The sequence below is a fragment of the Chaetodon trifascialis genome, chromosome 2, assembly GCF_039877785.1.
Source record: "Chaetodon trifascialis isolate fChaTrf1 chromosome 2, fChaTrf1.hap1, whole genome shotgun sequence".
Classification (NCBI taxonomy): domain Eukaryota; kingdom Metazoa; phylum Chordata; class Actinopteri; order Chaetodontiformes; family Chaetodontidae; genus Chaetodon; species Chaetodon trifascialis.
The window spans coordinates 16,163,800-16,183,567 of NC_092057.1; the positions used below are offsets into that span (position 1 = coordinate 16,163,800).

Genomic DNA, 19,768 nt, shown 5'->3' on the forward strand with positions numbered 1-19,768 from the left:
GATAAGGCTGGTAACAGATTTTTGATATTGTCAACAAATTCCACGAAGAGATCAATCAACTGCATGTTGGTCCATTTCTCTATACTTTATGACTTCCCTATATAAATATAAAATGTAATTTTCTATTAAGTTATGTATGTTAACAACAGCTGGGCACTGTGGTATTTAGAAAATGTTACTCAAACAGGAGAATACAGAGCATTTGCTGGGGACTATTTTCATTAGCAGATGAATACACATTTGGTGAGTCTAGTGAGTCTTTATGGCAACGGGACGATGTATGTGGGGCTGACTCAGTATAAACAGTGTTTGTGTTCATGGTAATGCAGGAGCATGTCGGCCAGTGCAGCGGTTAGGCTCATTGTTGGGCCAAAATTAGATTATTCTTTCATTTGTCTGCTCCAGAACTTATATCTGCTCCATAAATCGCTTGTCATCTGTTCTCATTTGAGAAAAACACAGAGGCCACGAGAGAGAAGCTGATATCTGATATTTTTTGGTTTCATGATGGCGCACATCAGGACACAAACCTTTTGCATTCGTTTGATGGAATATTGTCGGGTATCTGTCTAAGCCTCACTTCGATACAGCCAATCAAATCATAAAGAAGTGATGTCAGTGTTGAGTCACAGGCAGAGCGCACTGAGGAACACAGCAGCCACAGACACAACAACTACTCACACTAGCTTTCCTGCTAAAGTCTCCTCGTCTACCTTCTGAACATGAGCACACATCTTGTCCTGCTCATGAGCATGTTGAACGTGCAAACAAGGATTCACCGAGGACACGTCAGCATGTGAGCGTACATACAAATGTCATCCAGTTACTCTTCAATACTCCTCACTGAAACCAGCCTGTCTGCCCAGCACGTGTAGGCTGCAGCGTAACTTTGTTTACTGTGTCCATGCAGTGCAACACTGGCGCTGTCAGTCGAACACAGACACCTCCCCCCAGACAAATGAGAGGAAGAGGAGCGTTTCTGATATTTCTGCATGAACCTTTTCTTCCTTTCAATTATACAAAACAAATAACAACACATTTGATGAACAAGAAAAACATAAGTATCTCCACAATTATCTTTTAATGAGAATTGGAGCCAATTTCCAGACATCTGCTTGCTTTACCTTGGCTTTATCTGAAACATCACTGTAGAAGTTGATATTCAGCTTCTTGATGCTGGGCACATACAGTTTGTTCTTCTTCTTCTGCTGCAGCTGATATTGTGTTGACGTCTTCACAATGACCTGCAGCAGAAACAATGCACCGTCATTGTGACTCTTTAGGAAAAAAGCCCCCTGAGAACTCCTAATTCTCTGTTATTTGTTTGACTTTGTGGTTGATGGATGAGGCTGTCCCCAGTGTTCAGCACAGGTTCAGTGATCTTTTATCTAGCGAGAAATACGATTTTGCATGTCTGAAAGTACACAAGCATCATTTGCAAAGCAGCCAGTTTTAATCGGTGCCTTAGAAAGACATTTTGGAACAACAAAGTGTATTTTATGCAAATTTTTCAGCAACATCTAATCAGCCTGTGGAACATCCTCTGCTGCTGAATGCATCATCCAGCACAAAAAATTGTGCAGGTTATTATGCTTTCAAAGAGGTGGTTGCATTGCATGGGCTGATGCCCAGCTTTTAACCCGGGACAGGAGGTAAGAGAGGGTGAATACAAAAGTTTCAGTATTACAGCTTATGCTTAGAAGGAAAGTACACCCACATTAATGGTGTCTGTGCAGATGCGTTGTGTAGCCAGTCATGATCTGCTGGCTATTTCTGTAATGCTGTAATGCATGGATTGTTTGAAACACAGTATGTTAGAGGAAAACAAACGGAAGCGGGCAGCCACAGAAATTAACTCACAAACATAGACCTCATAGGTGGTACTTACCTTTTCTGCAAATGGTTGCTGGAGCTGGTTGACCTCCAGGGGTGTGATGAGGGGGATGTTATCAAAGCCGTCGTCCGCAGACGGCTGCTTCTCCAGCTTATCAGACAGACTGCTGCCCAGCTTCACCATGGCTGCTCGACTGCCTGAAAATGCCTGGACTGATCTGGAGAGCAGGGACAGACAGCTCAGGTCAGGCCGACTCAGACTGTGTGCTTTGTAATCAAATGTGACAGCGCTGCTTGTAGCTCCTGCCAGGACACGAAAGAGCATGGAGAATATGACAGCGCGATGAGGAAAAACAGGACAGGATGAGACTAATATAGAGCGCACCAAAAGAAAAATAGAATAGAAAAGTATTACTGATACTGCCAGAAATTAGATTCATGGTGCTCAGAGGATGAATCCTCATAACTTTCAATCCCCTGACTTTTCCTTTAGCACCACCATGAGGGTGAAGGTGTGGTTTTTCTGGGGGGGTTTGTGTGAAATGTCTCAACTGCCATTGGCTGGATTGCCATGACTGATGTCCCCCTAAGGATAAATTGTAATAACTTCTGTTTTCATCCAGTAATCATCATCAGGTCAAACGCTTTATTTTTCTAACATGCTGCCTCATGACTAAATGACTCTGAAGCTAATGATGCTCCCATCAGTCTCAGCTGTACTTTGTCATTCGCGCTAATTAGCAAATGTTTGCATGCTAACACACAAAGATGGTGACAGAGGAAACATTTTATCTCCTAAACGTCTGCATGTTAGCATTGTTATTGTGAGTATGATAGCATGCTGACATTAGCATTTAGCTCAAAGCACTGCTATGCCTAAGTACAGCCTCACAGAGCCGCTAGCTTGGCTGTGGACTCTTAGTCTTGTTAGCTTGGTAAAGCAAGTTTTACAGTAGCCTTATTTCTTGGCTGGGAGCAGTGACTTTCTGCAGTCTCCTCTGTTTGCTTGGCAACTGGGCTCCTCAGAGCCTCAACCTATGGCAAAAACACATGTGGACCTTACGCTCCAGTTTATACATTAAACAAACAGCTTAATGAGCTTTAGAGAAACTAATAGGTGGAGGTTTTTTACATTTGAACAGAGCCAGGCTACCCGTTTCCCCCTATCTTAGCGTAAAGCCCAGGCTTTACGCTAAAAGCTGGGCTTTATGCTAAGCTAAGGAAATCAATTGCTCACACTAGTTTCATTCTGCACTGATATGAAAATCATAGGGTATCAATCTTTTCATATCAGAAAAAAAAGCTAGAAAGCAAATAAGCATATTTCCCAAAATGTCAGACCATTTCTTCAACAGCTGAATGATTAAGTGAGGTTATGGTAAGTGGAATTATAATCAACTGAAGGAATATTTAAATGACTTCGGGCTTGTATTTGCAACCATCCTCACAGGGACGCCTGCTTTCCTGCTGTTTATCCAGCCCACTAGTCTAGAGTAAACATGTTTCATAACTACTGTTCGTGATTAATCTTGTATATCTCAGCCCCATCTCTTCCTCCAAACTCTTATCTTTAATGTTTGCAATCAAAGTGTAAACGTAACAAGCCACCAACACGACGCTGAACGCCTCGCTGCTCTGACAACGATGCTATTTTTTTCTATCCTCGATCAAATGATCATTTAAATGTGGACGGAAGAGGTGAGGATCCACTTATCTCATTCACACAGTGCAACACAACACCTTCCCTCAGCCAAGGACCCCGTGGGGCCCGCTGACGCCAGTGACTCACAATGATGCTACACACAGCTGGAGGCAAAGAGCTACAGTATTAATGCTGCTGGAGAAATCCCTGATGCAAAGGAAATGTGTTCCTGATACAGGAGATACGGGAGCATTAACTGAGGCCGCCAGACATGTCCTCTGTGAATACATGCTCTGCACAAGGAAGAACGTACATACCGTCACTGAGTGGGAGCATTGCGTGATAAGACTGGCATTAAAATGAACATTTTATCGTTTAATTTAAGGCTTTTCTGTTGGTTGAGAAACTACACTCGATCAGCTGATAAATAAAAATAATCACCTTTAACCTGTGTAAAAGGACAAAGACGCCTACTCTTGTTTTAAGCGTTTAAAGAGCAGCTTTTGACAAGAGAAAAAAGGGATGGTGAATATTTCTCAAGACTACAGCGCAGTCGTTGGTGTCCTCTGGTGAGTGGGTGGCTTAAGCGGTCATCTGTGCTGACCACCATGTTTCCTCCCCACAGTTGGAGTGAAGTGTGGGTACGATGAATCATCCTGAATGTGTGATTAACTAATGAGCGGTCGTTGCTGTGTTCCCTCACTTTGACAGGAAACACATCCAGCAGCTCCACAAGAGCTGCCAGTGACATCTTCGAAATGCACATTTCATCCACTGTAAAAAGACTGCTCATGTCAGAAACACGGTGCCATAATACAGTTTAATCCATCATCACAATCTGACATATATCCATCAAGCAGCCGGACGGGGAAGAGGCAGCTTTCTAAAGGTGAAGACATGTTGTGTTATGAATAGCTAACAGTGGGCTGTTTATGCCTGCGCCTCTCAAGTTCTTCAGGGTTCACTGGTCATGCATATCCGAACTTGCTGCATTGAAGACAGCTGCGACAAGATAATACAGGAGGCATAACCAGGAATCATGGAGCAGAGATACAAGAGCCACACATGGGATTGACAGAACGGTTGCTAAAAAAACAACAACATGATGGCTTGTGTTTGATGAGTTGATGACTGCAGCCTTGAGCTGTAAGGACAATCGGTGGACGCGTATTTAATTGTTGCCTTTTATATAACGTGGAGGAATAGCGCAAATTACAAGGCAATTCATCCTGCCACAGAGGCACGCAGTCCCATACATAACACCCGAATACAGAAGCCAATGCCTGTCCGTTCATCCCTTAAAGCACACCAACGGATGACCTGCGCTAAACCACTTAATCGTGAAAAAATACAGCATCTCTAAATGTACGCATCTTGATATACCGCAAGCGCGCTGGCTCGCTTGACCCGAAAACAGATCTGTCCAATGCGCCAATGCGGGGACACGCTGAATGTGGGAAAGAGGACAGAAACTTACTGTGGCTCGCTGCGCTCGCTCTCCGCTCGGCCGCGGTGGGATCGGACAGCACTGATGCTGACGGGGACTCGCTGTGAACGCCGGTTGTCGTGGTGATGCGTGATTCACGGCAGGACTGCGCATGTAATTCAGCCTGGAGCGGCTCCGTCCTCCGGAGGAAGCTGGCAGCTCAGTGTGAGCGCACATCTCAAGTGTGGCTCATCAGGAAATTGCGTTTCGTCCGTGGAAAATAATCATATCTCGGTTCATCTGAGCGTTTGTCATCAGTGCGGTGAGACAGGCCCTTGAGGTCTGGCTTTGTCTTTGGAGTGGAAACACACACAAGGAGTCCGGATTGTACAGCACAGTCATTTTTTTTAACAGCTGCGAAGAATTTAAGCGCGTTTGAAACATGGAAACTCAGGACTGATAGGATCAATAAAATACAAGCCCAAGACGCAATCATAACCAACAAAACAGCATAAATACAGTAGTATGAAGCCCTGTCTCACTCATGGATCCTGGTCAACCCAAACTGAAAATATACACTGGCACGTGCAGCAAGTTTTTCTGTGTTTGGACTTATCTTGGGATATTACTTTCTCTCTTAATTTGGTTACTTTTTGTGAAGTTCAACCTGAGTGAACCCTCTAGATTTGTCAATATTTCCGTTAATTTTCCTCTTATTGTGTCTTCAAATTGGATAAAACAACGTTTGCACAGCACAGCATCACATGTGTCTGCTGACCTCAGTGGTGGAGAGAAACTTAAGTACTTTTACTCTAGTGTAGTTTTGACGTACTTCTACTGACTGGAATATTTCCATTCTTACTTCTACTTCACTACATTTCAGAGGGACGTCTTGTACTTTTTACTACACTACATTTATTTGACAGGCCCAGTGACTGGCTATGGTGACACTCCTCCGATTTAGCATTTATAATCCGTACATCATACCAAGACATTTAATAGATGGTTTAAAACACTCTACAACTTCTCCTATGAATACTTTATTCACGTATATTATTACAACTATATTATCATTGATTCATTTGTGCATACAGCATATGGGTTTCCCATGAGAGGAGTTAACAAACCATGGATACTTATATCTGCTTACAACAACATTATAGGGCGTTTATTACATGTTTACTGCTGAAATGCTGTGACACTGTACAGTTTATATAAAGTGCTGTAGGTCAAATGAACATTAAAATTCTGCTCCCATGTTCATCTGTCAGTATTAATACAATTTAACTCTCTTAAAGGGGCCATTCTGCATAATAAGCACTTTAAGCTTTGACACCTTAAGTACATTTTGCTGTAAATTCCACCCTTATGAATTGAGTACTTCTATTTGTAATGACGTATTTTACTTTGAGGTATTACTACTTTCAAAAGATTATCAATTAAGTGAAACATTCACACTAAACCTGATGTGATTTTTTTAAATTTTACCTGTGATGCCTTTAGATGCAATGCAAATACTCTCTTTATTCTCATTTACCTGTGATTCAGCCTCATCGTATTTAGCATTTTTGTGAAGGTTGGGATATTTTCTACGATTTAAAATCAAGTTCTCCAGCTGCAAAACTGGACTTTGTAATGACGGACAGAAGGTCAAAGGCCAGCAGACACGGTGTAGCTCGGTTACCTCTAATCTACTAACAGATATACCGTGACCAGGATGACCCGAGGAGTCTTCAAAGGCATATTCGAGCGTTTGTGTATTTCTGGGTTACTGACTCTTGAATCAAAGCCGTCTTGCTGTGAGGAAGAGTTAGGTGGTGAAGCTTATTGAGAGGTTTTTGATCCATGGTGATGCGGTTCATTTCTCTCAGTGAAGGTGTGGAGGAGGTGATGCATATGCAGAGGTGTGTGTCGCAGAGAAAGACAGATACTTATTGAGTATTTATTCATACGTGTGTGTGTGTGTGTGTGTGTGTGTGAAACAAGCGTATGTTTGAGAGAGGGAGAGAGAGAGAGAGAGAGAGAGAGAGAGAGAGAGAGAGAGAGCAGAGAGCGATGTGTTGGAGAATGAGTGGGAAGAAGGAGCCAGGCTCGTCTGCAGATTTAGATCAACCTTTTCATGGAAAGAGGACCCATGCTGTTTTCCTCTTTGGCTGTGGCTGACTGTATGAATTCATTATGCCTTTAGGGGAGCACTCGTCCAAAAATCAGCCCTGAAACCCCCGCGCCCCCCTGCCAACCCATCAATTGGGCCTACATTTATTATTTTGACCTTTCCTTTGCGGGGGAGTGACATCAAAGTGGATCCTCCACTCGTTCCTCTGTGAGGAGACGGAGGTGTCATCCTCACAGTGTGAGAGGCAGACTGCTGGCCTGCGCTGGTTTTGTTGTCAGTGAAGAAGAGAGATGGAGTCTGGGTCAACATAATTAAAATGAGAATCAATTAGGCCGCTGTGTGTGTGGAGGAAAAACTGGGGGAAACCAGGCATGTTAATGTGTGGCTATGTTTGTTTGTTTGTGTGTGTGTGTCCAAATGTGTGTGTTTATGAGACATTCTGGATTTGATCATTCACTCAAATTTGTTATTTTAAAAATACTTTACTCTTTAACTTTACACAATCGTGATCGTCCCAGTCCTTAATCAATTTATTACATCATTACCTTACATGTTCAGGCTGTGGTGAAATGTGGTTTTACATTAAAATATTCAGTTTGTGTCATAACGATAATTATATTATCCTTGTTTATATTTTGAACTGAAAAGTCTCCTAAACACTCGCTGAGCCTCTTGTCACATTAGTTCAACTGAGACCATTAAAAAACGAATCAGCCTGCAATCTAAAAGCACTCCATTGAAGCTGAGTCACATACTGCTGTTAATGGCAATTTAGTTTTAAGGTTTTCCAGGGATGTGCAACATGAGAAAAATCTCCAACAGCTGACCAAGAGTACCAAAACTATTTTGCAGGAAGTTGGTCGGCAAAGTGAGTTTTTACAGTTGAAGGTCGTGGGAGACCAAAGTAAGAGCGCTGCAATAAATAAAAACATTTTCATTTTGATAACTGGTGAAAACATTTAATTCTTTTGTCTTGTTTTTAAAGTTTTATAATTTAAACCAACAGAAACAGACATTTCCTCCTGAAAGTTGTCAAATTCATAAATACAGTGTCTCCACAGGCTCCCACCGCACTTTCTTCTCGCTCAGAAACATTTCAACCGACTGCGGATTTGAAGCTTTGGTGTTGTTTTATTTGAGGCTGAGCGATCACGATGTGGTTGAAAGAGAACGAACAGACATTGGTGCTCACCATAAACAATCAAAGCGCAGTGTCTCCAGGGTTTTCTCACGGGCATTAACTTTAACTACAAATCTGTATTATTTTTTTTTTCTTTGAGTTGTTTGGTGTCGTTAGAATAAATTCTTTTGGTTAAAGTTTGGAGTAAAGTTCTGGTCATTAATTCACTAATGCTCTGAGTGTCTGCTCCTCATTAGATGTTAAATATTATATTTATTTTGACACAAATAAATGCAGATTTTCAGTGAGAGCAGCCTGACTCATTCAGTTATTGACTGAAATCAAAATGCACAGTGCTGCAGGTCTTTGACGATGCAGCACTTTATTTAACAGGAGAATGAAGACCCTCAGTCTAGACTCCATCTGAACAGGCCACTGACTGAAACAATGAAGGCGACCTAATGTACAAGGTCTCCAGGGATACATAAGACACACAGCTCAAAGACTGACACTGCAGCAGGATCTATCAAGTCCTTTACACAGTAGCTCCTGTACAGCTCTCCTCTGCCACACGACCTTCACTCACCTCCTCTGGCTCAGCGAAGCCCCGACTGTCCATGTGTTCCCTCCTCGACTGAGGACTCTTGTAAAGAACATCGCCCTCTTCCCACTGAAGAATTTAACCTATCCACGCTCGCTAAAAATACCCATCTGTCTCTGTTCAATTCTGTGTCCCTCTCAGCTTTCGCTCCATATCCTACAATATGACCGCACCAATATTAAAAAACAAACAAGGTCATGGTGGCTGTCGCACCTCTGAGACAACTGAGGCTGATTATGTTGCACACAAAAATTGGAAATATCAGTAAATACATAAGTGCAATGAGAAATATAAGACGTATAGTAATAAAAACAGTACAACACATGCATGTATATGTGAGGTGTACAGTAAACTATAGTGTACTGCAGTGAGGTTCTACAAGCTCATTACAATACTATTTATTTTCTTTTATTTTCTCAATAAAAACAAGACAAAAAGACTAATTACGGTTTATCAGAGAATCCTAAGTTGTTTGCATCCATTGGATGTTTTTCAGGTATGAATTTTAAATCATCAACAATATATTTTCACTTCATAAAACTAAGAGTTCTGAACGATTTGCTCTACAGTTTCTCCTCATAATGTGAGTTATGAAGTTTCTTCTTCAAACTTTAACCAGCACAGGCCACTCAGTTCAACATATCGTATTGTTATGAGTCCTGTGGGTGAAGCACAACTGGAACTTCAGTGGGGAAGTAAAAATAAAACCAAAAGAAACATAAAGTGTGTAATCGTAAAACTGATGTGGCATAAATGTCTTCTCATGCACTTGATGTTTTAACTGGGTCGCTTTTGAGTAAAACTTCTAGGAGCGAAGTGCTCAAAGTTGTTAAAGCTACAGCAGTGCCAACTCCTTTACCAACAGCGCCATCTAGTGTCTGATCAGCCACACAACCACTGAGCTCAACAGCTCAGCTGGTTGTCAGCATCAGATCTCACTGCGAGTTTTCAACCAGTGAACAGTTCACAGTGTGATGCATCTCTGGATCAGCTGTTAATCATCATCAACAGATGGCAGCAGCACATCAGTGATCCAACGTGGGACTGTATTTTCTGTATCAGACAACTGGACATTCAATGATGAGCAAATGATTGTGTATTGATGTGAAAATGAAACTGAACATTAATAAATATTTTAGGAATATTTACATTCTGTAAAGGATTTTTAATGCCAGCAAATACATTAGAGTCAAGATGTCAATTGTGAGTTAATGTTTTATTCAAGATTCTATTGTCTGTTAATGATGAAGACATTATTTTTTAATAATTTTTAATAATAAATAAATTATCCATCCATCCATCCTCTATGCCGCTTATCCCTTTCGGGGTCGCGGGGGGTTGGAGCCTATCTCGGCTGTCGACGGGCAGGAGGCGGGGTACACCCTGGACCGGTTGCCAACCGATTGCAGGGCACATACACACAACCATTCACACTCACACTCACACCTAGGGGCAATTTAGAGTCACCAATCAACCTAATGAGCATGTTTTTGGTCTGTGGGAGGAAGCCAGAGTGCCCGGAGAGAACCCACGCATGCACGGGAAGAACATGCAAACTTCACACAGAAAGGCCTGACCCGCGAATCGAACCAGCGACCTTTTTGCTGTGAGGCATGCGCACTACCTGCTGCGCCACGACAGACAAGATGTGAATAATGACATCATTAATGATGCAGGCAACCAGTTTGATATAAACTCATCACTAACAACTCATCAATTCCATATGAAGTCATTATGCACTAAGGACTTGATAAACACTCTTAGTTTTTCTGTGTTAAAAAATAAATAGTCCGGCTCTGCCAGTAGTCACATAAAAACAGACTGTACTATTCTACCCGGTATGTTGAAAAGAATTTGTTGCTTTTGAGGTTTCCAATGTGAATGAAACCAGAAGAAAAGGTCAATAAACCACCACAGAAACAGTGATCTCTGAGGTAAGGACAAAAGCATGAGGACAAAACACGAGATGAAAGGTCTATAAGACAACTGAACTGGATTTAGTGCCATAAACTGACAATATTAATGAACTGATCAATAAAATGTGCATTCAATTATCAGTTTAAACTGTGTCAAATCAGGAAAATCGCTAATAACAATATGATTAATTGGTTAAAATTGTATTCAGAATTCCCTCCTAAGAAGTAAGGAACGAGATGAAAGCACAGCCCATCACAAGCAAAACTGAACTGGATTCAAATGGTTCTTGACCATTTCGCAGAAAAACTACTTATACAACATTTACAGTTGAGAAAGTAAAATTAAACACCACTAAAAGGTGATGACTTTGGAGTGTAATATCCCATTTACAACTGGTTAGTTTCAGTTAATTTAACAATTTATCATATTTTATTAGATAGTGATGAATTTCTTGATGCAAAATCTAATTCTGTAAAACTAGCAGTAATTACAGTCTTCAGATAAATGGTAAAAATATACAAAACTGCCCTCTGATTTATGGTGTAAACTAGTTAATCTGACACTTTGTAAGTTTTCACATCTGTAACAACAGAAACATGCAAAATAAATAAAGAGATAAATAACTCACATGGATCTATGGCAAGAAAAACTACATAATCTCCAATAATTACGTCAGTTGACCTTAATGAGGGTAAACTAACTATTATTCAGGACCGGCGCTCATAAACTCATCAAAGTCGTCAGTACCTCAGGGGATACATTAGTTTCAACATAAAAACACAAACATGATAGTTGCTGTGTTGTGTACCAGAGGGACAGGCTCACACCCTGTAATAATGTTCGATAACACGTTAACCCACAACTGAATTCCAGTCAAAGGTGTTAATAAGCACACTTTCACATCAACACATGATGCAACCACACACCTGAACCAGGAACGGAAAACACGGATGTACTTGTTTGAGAAAGTAAGGACTAATATCAAAGAATTGAAGAAAAAGTCAGAAAGGAGTAAATGCAACTTTCTGCAATCCAACATCTTAATGGTAAACTGTTAGAAAGGGGAACATAAGCACGAATATGGCTCGACGAGGGGCTCAGAGAGAGACTGAAAGGGGTTGAAAGTTAGAGTAAAGTACATTTTTGACTCATAGTTTCAAATCAGCAAAGTCATCTCATAACTGCACATTAATTCCTGAAACTCTCTTCTCAATTGAAGGTCAAGGAGGTACTGCTACAACTTAGATTCACACTCAACAGCAATAAGACAAAATGAAATGTATTTTAACGGCAACTGCTTTAGAGAGGCCGTATAATAGGAAGAGCTGCTCTGGATATTGTTCATACAGTAAAGACAGGTGACTCAAAGAATGGTTAAAGTAGGCCACAACTGAACATAATACAGAACACAAAACCTCCTGCCTGCCTCGTGTCACTCGGCTAAGGCCGTCCACTAAACCCACACGTTTAGATGGCAGCAAAAGAAGTCGGCGACCCCATGCCAATCATCAGTATGAGCACCATGGCGTCAAACATAATGAGCTCACACATGTTTCGTACTACATGACACTGTAGGCAAAGGAGGTTTTGGAAATTTCTCACAAATTGCAGGATTTTCCACCACTGACTGAATCAGGCTTTCACTTTTATTTTCTCCAGCGCTGGCACAGTTATAGCGATAGGTCTGGCTATGCTTGTCTAGGCCTTCATCCATCTCTGATACGTGCTGTGATTGGCCAAAGTCTCTCACCATGGACTAGAGTGAGGCAGATTGCACAAAATCAAGACCCTGAAAATGAAGCGGCTAAATGAATACCATTAAATTGATCTTTTACCCATGTACTTTTTCTACTGTGGCATATTCAGATGAACATTGGCCTGGGCTGTAAAACTATGGGGGAAAGTTTGAGGAGAAACTTGGACTGTGACCATGGGGAAATCTGCTCGGAGCCCTTTGTCAAACCTGGTGTAAAAAAAAGAGCAAGCGCAGCCTAACCGGTCCAAGAGGTCCTGGATGAGTTAATGTCCATCCAAGCTGTGAGTGAGGAGGTAGAATGGGTCCTCAATTAATGTCAGGGTTGACAGTTCGGTCCTGTCCACATGTCAAAAAGTCACTGAGTAAAACAGTGAACAGCTCCTGATGCTCCTGCCTCCTGTAAAGTGCTTTGGATAGAAGTGCTGAATCGAGGCCCTGAAATCCAAAACAATATCAAAAATATTCTAAATGTAGTGATAGAAAACAGAGGGAAGCAGCAAATCCTGTTAGCCTGTCAATGACTCGAGTGATTATCGAAACTGTAAACCAAAAACTGCAGAGTTCAAAGAGCAAACCTGAGTATATTAGTATCATCACACCAAGAACTATAGTACGCTCACTTCCACAGTAGACTTTGTTTCAACTGAAGTGGTTTATGCTTGTACATGTTTGATATGATGATATGTCTTTAGTCAGATAATCACTGCTGTAATGTCTCTGTGTCATAACTGCTTGCCTTAAATGATGTCTTTTGATTACTGACATGACCAGATAACAGACACAGATTCCCTCAGGGCTCTAAGTGAGCTGAGGTGACTCAAACAAAACTTTAAGAAAGCCTTAACAGGAAAGTTTTCCATCAGGTGCATGAAACTAATATGTTACATCATGTAACAGTGGGATTAAAAGGGGAGGAAGGAGGGAGGAATAAGCAAGGGAGAGGTGAGGAAGATGAAGAGAAATGAAAGAAAAAAGGCTGACGGTGATGAAGAAGACGACTGGGGAGCTGAGGAGGAGTGCGCTCAGAGATAAGTGAGCTGAACTACGTCTTGATCGATCAGAGAGCCGCTGGAGCTCAGCGGGGTCAGGCCATCAGCTCCCCTCAGCGGCGGATGATGGACGTCTCGGAGGGAGTCGAGCTCTGCTACCCTCAGCTTCTGAACTCATCCTGCAGGGGGTTAATGCGTCCTCACTCTCAGGCCGTCCTCTTCTACACGCTGCTCTCCTGCATCACCGTGCTCACTGTCACTCTCAACTTGCTTGTTGTAATCTCCATCTCCCACTTCAGGCAGCTTCACACCCCCACCAACCTGCTCCTGCTCTCCCTGGCCATCTCTGACCTGCTCGTCGGGCTGCTGGTGATGCCGGTGGAAACGGTGCGCTTCATTGAGACCTGCTGGCTGCTGGGCGACCTCATGTGCGCTCTGTCTTACATTATCGGCTTCACCCTCACCTCGGCCTCTGTAGGGAACATGGTGCTCATATCCATCGACCGCTATGTAGCTATTTGTTATCCTCTGCAGTACAGCAGCAAAATCACCCGCAGCAGGGTGGAGGTGTGTGTGTGCCTGTGCTGGGCCTGCTCACTTCTCTACAACGGCCTGATTTTAAAGGACCATCTCAGGCAGCCTGACAGATACAACTCCTGCTACGGGGAGTGTTTGGTGGTGATCAACTACATCTCTGGAACCGTCGACCTCGTGTTCACGTTCATCGGCCCCTGCTCAGTCATCCTCATTCTGTATACGAAAGTATTCATCGTGGCAGTGTCTCAGGCTCGTGCACTACAGTCTCATATCATAATGGTTGCCGGCGGTACAGCTGGAGTCACCGCAAAGAAATCAGAGAAAAAAGCAGCCAGGACTCTGGGTATCGTCATACTGGTGTTTCTGATGAGTTTCTGTCCATATTACTACCCTTCTCTTGCAGGGCAGGACATCTCAAACAGTGCTTCATCTTGGGCCATCGTGTCCTGGCTCCTGTACTTTAATTCTTGCTTGAATCCACTCATTTATGCTTTTTTCTATCCGTGGTTTAGAAAAGCCATCAAGTTCATTGTCACCCTGAAGATACTAGAGCAGGACTCCTCTCAGGCAAATATAATTTAAGTCACTTTTTTTATGACCCATTATCACCTGGAAAGTTAGAGTGGATTAAAAAAGAAAAATCAAACTGCTGTCTCTCTAAGCAGCGAGTTAGTCTGGGAATTAGGACTCAGCAGTGTGCTAATTGTCATTTCTGAAGCAATAATGCAAACCATTTGTTCGTTTCAGGCTCTTAAATATGAGACTTTTCTGCCTATATTTGTCTTAAATTGTAGTAAACTGAATATTTTTTTTGTTGGTTGGTCAAACAAAAAAGGGGATTTGAATTTGTCACTTTAGGCTTGTTGTCCTGTTGTCTGTCAGATCAAGACTGTGGTCAGAGAAAGAATGAAGAGTAAAAACTAAAAATGACAGCAGATATATCTTTCTGAGAAGCTCCATTGTGTTCATAGTAACTGAGCTTGAAGGGAACAAGCAGGAGAGAAAGTGGTTCTGCATGTGAGTGTTCATGTCCTTCCTCTATTCCTCCCTTCAGATACAGCGTGTACAAAACAGTAAGGAAAGACACTGATGTTGGTTTTTGATGAAGAGTGTGTGTAAGCAGACAAATTAAAGACATTTCAGTGGAACACTTTCTCATTCGCTTCTGTAAGAATAACTAAATGGGTTTGTATCAACAGTTTGGTTTATTACAAAGTTATGTTACAAATATGAAACAATTTTAACAAACAAAAAAGCAACAACAAAAGAGATTTGATGCTGAAGTCCTCATCTTCTGGACTGAGAGCGGGGCCGGCTGACTTCTGCAATGAACACAGCATATAATATGTGAAACAACCAGACTTGCTGTACGTTGTATTGTATTCATGAATATATCTAAAGCAAGACTAATATACTAATGTAAATAAAACACTCAAGCAGTATCAGTGTAATGTACGATGACAGTATCCTGGGAACAGGTGACAGCTTTGCAGCAGGTCCATACTGAAAATTGGGCTTTAAAGAGCATCTATGTAACTACTGTAGGTCTGACATATGTGTGCAAATATCTACAAATAAACAATAAATACCAGGGATTTCATGAGGCCAGAAGTCATCACAAGCTGGACACCGCGGCTCCGTTCTTCCTTTGAAGTATCTGGCCACACACGGGTTGTGTATCTTTATGCCACATAGAGGATTCTCACACATTTGGCACTGGGGGAAAAAAAGATGAGATTAACACTGTGAGCAAACTCGTTTAGAGTAGATGAGGTTTGTCACCTATCAGCTGAACGCATCCGCAACAACTCAACATGACACCAAGAGTAAAAGCTGAACAAAGCTGAAGCAGCAGGACACGTCAGCATTACTTACTGTAGGAAACTGACTGCGTCTGTTTGTGCTGCACAAACTCATCAGATCATATGATTAAAAAGATTGATTCTTGGTCATTTATATTAATGGAGTTACTGAAGAGGAAGTCTGACCTCTAAAGAGATTCGCTTCTTCACAGTATAATTAGTTTTTGCAGATGCTAATCTCGCTAATAGCTTCAAACAGTACAAATATTTCATTTAGCTTATTTATTGAATGAAATCATCTGATTTCAACTTCTCAGACTGCTTTTCATGACAAAACTGCCTGTAAGGATCTTTTTTTTTTAGTAACAATTATGACATAATCATGTAACTATTGTAGCCTACCTTCAAATAAAAACCAGTTCTCTCCATTAAGGCAGAGCATCTCTAGTTAGTAGTGATTTAATGAAATTAGCACCTGGAAGCCTCTAAATGACAGAACCGATGTAACACATTCCATTCAGGTGTTTGTCACAGGGTATAATGGTGATAAGGCTTAGAGGAAACACTTACCTGGAAAGCCATGTTGTGACAGATATGACACACTTTGACCTGGTCCTGATACACTGTTCGAATGTACGGCTCCATCTCTATGATACATCTGGTGGAAAAAGTGTATTCACCCCGATTCTAAATCGATGAACAGAAATCAAATCAGAGCGACAAAGTGGGAGCAAGGCGTGGTTAAGAACGACAGCAAAGAGCCTTAGTGGTGAAAATGATTTAAATTAATCCTCCATGATTTGAACAGAAAAGTCTGGATTTGGGAAGATGTGAGAAAGCTTTGTACATGACAGCTGAGCATCAGATTTATATCTGCTCAACATCTTGTTGTGTAGCAGTATTTGACTTCTTTCACCTCATTGAAGCACAAAAGTTTTTCACATCAGTGTTCTGATTTCACTCTCTACTAAGGACATCTTTGAACAGCTACATGTGACTGACTTCGTTAGACATCTAGCTCTTAAATGTGAACGTGCACAAAGCTTTATCTAAGGACTTCATGGTTAACACAAGTTTCTATGTGTACAGTAAATATGAAGCTAGCGTCAGCTTAGCTTAGTGTAGCACAGGTGAATGTGTTCAAGTGTCTCTCAAAAAACGGAAATTTCTGTCCACTCCAAGAAAGATGGAGCCAAAACATTTTGATCACCCCCTGGCGGCTGCCTGCAGTATAGGTCATAAATCCCACCACCGCAACGTTAGTGGATAGGACATCAACAAATCTAAAAAGTCAAAGCACACATTAAATATATTTTTCCCAAAGATAAATTCTGTCATTCTTCTGATAAATTTGCTTTTCTTTAGTTTTGTGATGCTACAAAAAGGGGGTTTAACATCATGATGACAGATAAGACTAAACTGGGATTGATTCAGGTGGACTGTGGTTCCAAGTTATGTTGTTGGCACAAGATGGCAGCGCCCATACCCGGGGTTTCTGGCTTCATTTTTGTACAGTGGGAGGAAGTGGAGACGTGTCGTCCATTTTTATGTATTTTACAGTCATTGATCCACACAAAACTGATTTTGCAATTTTAATTGAGATGCTGTGTTTTACCTCATTTAGCCATTTGTCGTGGACGAGTCGATTCAAGAGGTGCTCCGTCTCGCTCTTCTTCAGTTTTTTGGTGGTCAGGGTGTCGCTGATGTTCAGGATGTCGGTGGAGGAGGCCTTGCCATTGTCAGAGCCCACGATCAGGTCCATCTGAATCAGAACAGCTAGAGTCAGGACACACGTTCCACCGAGGAGAAACAGGTTCTGAAGAGGCACAATGCCGATTACTGCTGACATGTCTCATTGCTAGAAACATGTGTTTTAAAATCAAAAGTGTCTACAAAATGTTACTCTGCAGGTTCTGCATCTGTGAAATCAACTCACCGCTTTCCTGAACAGCTCCAGCTCATTGTCAGCGTAATCTAACGACATCCTGGTTACTTCAGTCTCAGCCATGTTTACCTGGACAGGATTAATGTGAGATGATGGTTAACAAGGCCTCACAGTTGTCGGGGGTCTTTCACCCCCTAATGAACAACTACTGAAACTGACACATATAAAAATGCTTTCTTGCAATTTGATTCAAATCACAAACCGCAACAGCTTCTTGTACAACTCTGATTCCAAAAAAGTTGAATGTGAAAATTTGCTAATCCTTTTTAAACATATAATCAAATGACAACCTCTGAAAGACTATTATTTGTTTTCCTTGACTAAGTTGAGTGAAGCATGGTGTATGTTTGACTTTGAAGAACATGCAGGCCGATAGAAGCTTCTTTTGTTAAGCTCCACAGCCCCCCATGTCTGTAAAGTCACCACGCAGGTTCTTGTCCTGTGGCACTCGCTACCTCGACTCACTAAGCAACATTTTTAGGACTTTAAATAGGTGACTTAGGTTACAGGCCTGACAGCACGGGCCCAGTGTAGTGATTAAATCTACTAACCAAAGCGTAGTACTGGTGACCATTGTCTTCAGACATCCCTTTTCTAATCTGCATGAACAGGGGCTGCAGCTTGGAGTTGATGGCATCAATGAAATCATCCAGTTTGTCAGGAGCATGCTGTGCTGCAAAAAATAAGAGAAGGAAAGAACAAGTCTGTTCATGTCAAGAACACGCTAACACATAGGGAATCTACTTTTATGGAGATTGCAATTTCTGTCTAACTGATTAGTCGTGTAACTGATGTTTAAATACAGTTCAAGTGGGTCATGTATAGGACAATTCAGTTTAAAATGCTAAAAAATACAGTGTAATTCCTTCACTGAAGGATTTGCACAGGCCTTGACCCGCGATGTGAATCCTGTCTCCTGACAAAGAGATGAACTGTTATTCTGGACAAACAGCGCTAACTGTTTATATATGTATGAAATAACTCACTGTTGTGTGTTTCACAACAGTATCGATAAAGTGTCTCTGCCCCTTGTTCATCAACGATGCCATTAGCCATCATGGTCTGCAGGAACCTTCGATGGCTGTCTCCCATCTGCCGAGACATGTTTCTGGACAAACCTGGACACACAGAAGACATATACTAAAGGTATGTAGTCATCAAATTACGATATATTGGGAAATGGTTGTTAAAGAAAAGCACTGAAACCTAACATAAAAAAGAGTGAACAGACTCTAACAGATTTAAATGACCACAGAAAGGAGACAGCTGTCGAAATATATGACCAAGCAAAAAGACACTAACTTCGTGTTGACTTAATCAGTCTTTTAACACTTACTGAGCGTGAACAGCGTTAGCCGCTGTCACAGATAATTTAGCTAGCTAACGTTAACGCTACATAAGTGTTTCAACTGTCCGCTGAACGTTAACTGTTTGCTAACTTGCGCCTACGTGGAGGTTAAGTTAGCTAGGAGCAGACCTCTGTTATTTGCGGTTTACCTTTACAGCATTTCAGACTTCTGTGTTGTCATTCTTTTTCCCGGCCTTTCTTTTTCTTCTTCGTCGATTTCCGGTACCTGTAGCCTGTATGATGAATTACCGCCACCTGCTGGTCCGGACAAATCACCACGCGCACCGCGCCACAACAGAAGTAAATACTTTTCTCTTCAAACACTGATTATGATATTGTACTACAAGTGTAATCTCATCCAATCTTACACTCATTGCAATGTAAACTCAACTTTTTGACACTTCTCTCATAAATCTGATGATTCGCTGCTTTGCAAAATGAAAAAGGAAATCAACAGCGAAATCCAGAAAATAATGTCATTTAATTTTGTTTGATCGCTTATTTCTGAAAGATTAAAATTTCCTCTTGTAAATCAATGCAGACATGTAATGGATGAATGTACATCAGGAGTGGTGACATGAACTGTGGGGCTCCCAAACTTTTTTTTTTTTTTACTGTGTAGAGACAATGTATGGTTCATATAATCAGGACTGATCTGTTTAAGTCGCTGACTTGTAGAAATGCTGCGATCTGCAAGGTTTTGCATCCAGTTGTTAGTTTGGGTAGGTTGTGGAGT

At 41.5% G+C, this 19,768-nt stretch overlaps 4 protein-coding genes across 8 annotated transcripts in view; 2 read left to right on the top strand and 2 right to left on the bottom strand.

Annotated features, from left to right (window-relative positions):
- The window catches only part of caly (calcyon neuron-specific vesicular protein), a 9,916-nt gene extending 4,713 nt beyond the window's left edge, over positions 1 to 5,203 (bottom strand). Inside the window, exons 1-3 of one of the 2 annotated variants that reach the window (XM_070988095.1) lie at positions 4,953 to 5,203; positions 1,889 to 2,051; positions 1,125 to 1,244 (exon numbers count right to left, since the gene is read on the bottom strand). In XM_070988095.1, coding sequence (XP_070844196.1) covers positions 1,125 to 1,244; positions 1,889 to 2,017 — 249 coding nt within the window. In that variant the 5' untranslated portion in view covers positions 2,018 to 2,051; positions 4,953 to 5,203. Of the gene's footprint in view, positions 1 to 1,124; positions 1,245 to 1,888; positions 2,137 to 4,952 lie in introns of both variants that reach the window. The other variant, XM_070988102.1, reaches the window with a different exon arrangement.
- shoc2 (SHOC2 leucine rich repeat scaffold protein) overlaps positions 1 to 19,768 on the top strand; it is a 370,366-nt gene that overhangs the window by 163,161 nt on the left and 187,437 nt on the right. The window contains exon 10 of one of the 2 annotated variants that reach the window (XR_011603350.1): positions 10,797 to 10,807. The exons of the other annotated variant lie outside the window; for it this stretch is intronic. The gene's annotated coding sequence lies outside the window, so the exon portion shown is untranslated. Of the gene's footprint in view, positions 1 to 10,796; positions 10,808 to 19,768 lie in introns of those variants that run through there. 2 annotated transcript variants of the gene reach the window in all.
- On the top strand, positions 13,527 to 14,519 carry LOC139345958 (trace amine-associated receptor 13c-like). The gene has a single exon (XM_070984851.1). The coding sequence runs from the start codon at positions 13,527 to 13,529 to the stop codon at positions 14,517 to 14,519; it is 993 nt and encodes a 330-aa protein (XP_070840952.1).
- Positions 15,127 to 19,256, bottom strand: nsmce1 (NSE1 homolog, SMC5-SMC6 complex component). 3 transcript variants are annotated; one of them, XM_070982998.1, is made up of 8 exons: positions 19,182 to 19,256; positions 18,671 to 18,802; positions 18,236 to 18,357; positions 17,676 to 17,753; positions 17,355 to 17,501; positions 16,310 to 16,426; positions 15,527 to 15,653; positions 15,127 to 15,259 (listed from the first exon to the last, which is right to left on the bottom strand). In XM_070982998.1, the coding sequence occupies exons 2-8, from the start codon at positions 18,786 to 18,788 to the stop codon at positions 15,225 to 15,227; spliced, it is 744 nt and encodes a 247-aa protein (XP_070839099.1). In that variant the 5' UTR covers positions 18,789 to 18,802; positions 19,182 to 19,256; the 3' UTR covers positions 15,127 to 15,224. The 3 variants fall into 3 exon arrangements, with proteins under 3 accessions (XP_070839099.1, XP_070839107.1, XP_070839116.1); XM_070983006.1 differs by having other exon boundaries at positions 15,136 to 15,259; positions 15,527 to 15,594; positions 16,310 to 16,397; XM_070983015.1 differs by having other exon boundaries at positions 15,136 to 15,259; positions 15,527 to 15,594.

What these genes read in the sequence shown, in the direction of transcription:
- LOC139345958 (XM_070984851.1), top strand. Translation starts at nt 13,527, where the DNA reads ATGGACGTCTCGGAGGGAGTCGAGCTCTGCTACCCTCAGCTTCTGAAC.
- nsmce1 (XM_070982998.1), bottom strand. Translation starts at nt 18,788, where the DNA reads ATGTCTCGGCAGATGGGAGACAGCCATCGAAGGTTCCTGCAGACCATG. An exon ending in ACGACAAATGGCTAAATGAG is followed by an intron (nt 16,427 to 17,354) that starts GTAAAACACAGC and finishes TCATCGATTTAG; the next exon opens with AATCGGGGTGAATACACTTT. An exon ending in GTCACAACATGGCTTTCCAG is followed by an intron (nt 15,654 to 16,309) that starts GTAAGTGTTTCC and finishes TTTTTCCCCCAG; the next exon opens with TGCCAAATGTGTGAGAATCC.